This window comes from Opisthorchis viverrini (genome assembly GCF_000715545.1).
Source record: "Opisthorchis viverrini unplaced genomic scaffold opera_v5_61, whole genome shotgun sequence".
Taxonomy (NCBI): domain Eukaryota; kingdom Metazoa; phylum Platyhelminthes; class Trematoda; order Opisthorchiida; family Opisthorchiidae; genus Opisthorchis; species Opisthorchis viverrini.
The window spans coordinates 786876-788266 of record NW_008751717.1 but is presented as its reverse complement, the minus strand read 5'-3'; the positions used below and the strand labels follow the sequence as shown (position 1 = coordinate 788266).

Sequence of the window (1391 nt, the reverse complement as noted above, 5' to 3'; positions counted from 1 at the left end):
ATTGTAAGGGGCGTGTTCAGTGACTGCACGTCCACAAGCATGACCTTACACTTTGTAGGTGCAAAGTGCATACCAAAGGACGGGATGACTTTGGTCAGTTCATCCAAGAATACTTGCGCCTTCTCCGCCTCTTCGAACATGAGAACGATGTCGTCTGCATATTCCAGATCGACAAGGTTTTCTTCACAGGCTATTTGAACACCAGGGTTTTGAAGACCCTCCAGCGTTCGTCTCATTAGACTAGCTTGACATTGATGTGTGCTGTATCAGAGACAAGGATTTAAGATTCAAGTGCAGTGGTTGAGTTAACCGCCACATCACTCCCCATTCGTTTCCGGTTATGCAGAGGCCGCTGCGGCAGGATGTGCAGGGGTCGGTATCGTCCTAAGTCGCCAAAGGGGATGACCTTTGCTTGACTGGATGGCCGTTGATAGTTTCCGCTGTGCGGATCGTCTTGCGGTCTTTGGAGGAGTCTCATAGGCGGGAAGTTGATCGTTGTCTGCTAGTCGTGTCTGCTTAAGCTCCAACCAACTGCAACCCTGGTACCCTTAAAAACAAGTTTTATGACGCCTTGAATGCACGTTTACGGTGAGCTAAAAGCTCAAATATGATTATGGTTGCCGGAGATTTGGATGCACACGTTCACAGGGTTAACGCATCTAAGACTGTATTAGGTGGTCAGCGTGGACTGGATTTGGTAAGTATGGACAGTGGCGAACGACTGTTTCAGCCATATGATAAACACAGGCTACTTTCATGCGGTAATAAATCCCGAAATAGCCGAGATTGTCTGACCGCACGGTCCTCCAACAGCGTGCCGGTTACGAAGTCAAGTTGCCCACATAGCCACTAGTTACCGATAGCACGGATCAATAACCGACTACCGCTCGTTTTGTGTCAGAAACTTCGGACAAACCGCCTAAGTACCGGGAGACTGGCAAGTCCTGAAGTTAGTCAAGTTCACCGGAATCGTCTAGATCTCCCTCCAACTCCCCCATCGTTAGATGTGAATTGGTGCTGGAATGAAGTCTCCACGTCTTTGCAGTGTCTGGAGTTTCGCCTGTGGAACGGCGCCACCATGTTCACTCAAGTACAGCATATTAGGGAGAAAATCGTTCAGCTGTAGCACACTTTCGGTGCCCAGTTACCATGCCAACGGGGAACACGAAGGCTAGGATACTGCCAAGTCACCCAAGCCTAGACGGGAACAGTCGAGATGTTGAGCTTGGGCTCGAACCACAGACTTTCCGGTGCATAAGCTGAAGCCTCAACCTCTACGTTGAACCGACGGGATATTAGACAGCAAGGATACTGTTTGAATGGAGAAATATTCCAAATAGTCAGGATCATATGCAGCAATGAAGGACGCCTTGACCTCCGGACAAAACCAT

General features: G+C 49.1%; 1 protein-coding gene across 1 annotated transcript in view; it reads right to left on the bottom strand.

Annotated features, from left to right (window-relative positions):
• Window positions 1–236, bottom strand: part of T265_03968 (hypothetical protein) — a gene marked incomplete at both ends in the record, with an annotated part of 14348 nt that extends 14112 nt beyond the window's left edge. Inside the window, one exon of the mRNA XM_009168575.1 lies at window positions 50–236. Within this exon, the coding sequence (XP_009166839.1) occupies window positions 50–236 (187 nt within the window). The remainder of the gene's footprint in view (window positions 1–49) is intronic.
• Window positions 237–1391: the final 1155 nt, after the last annotated feature.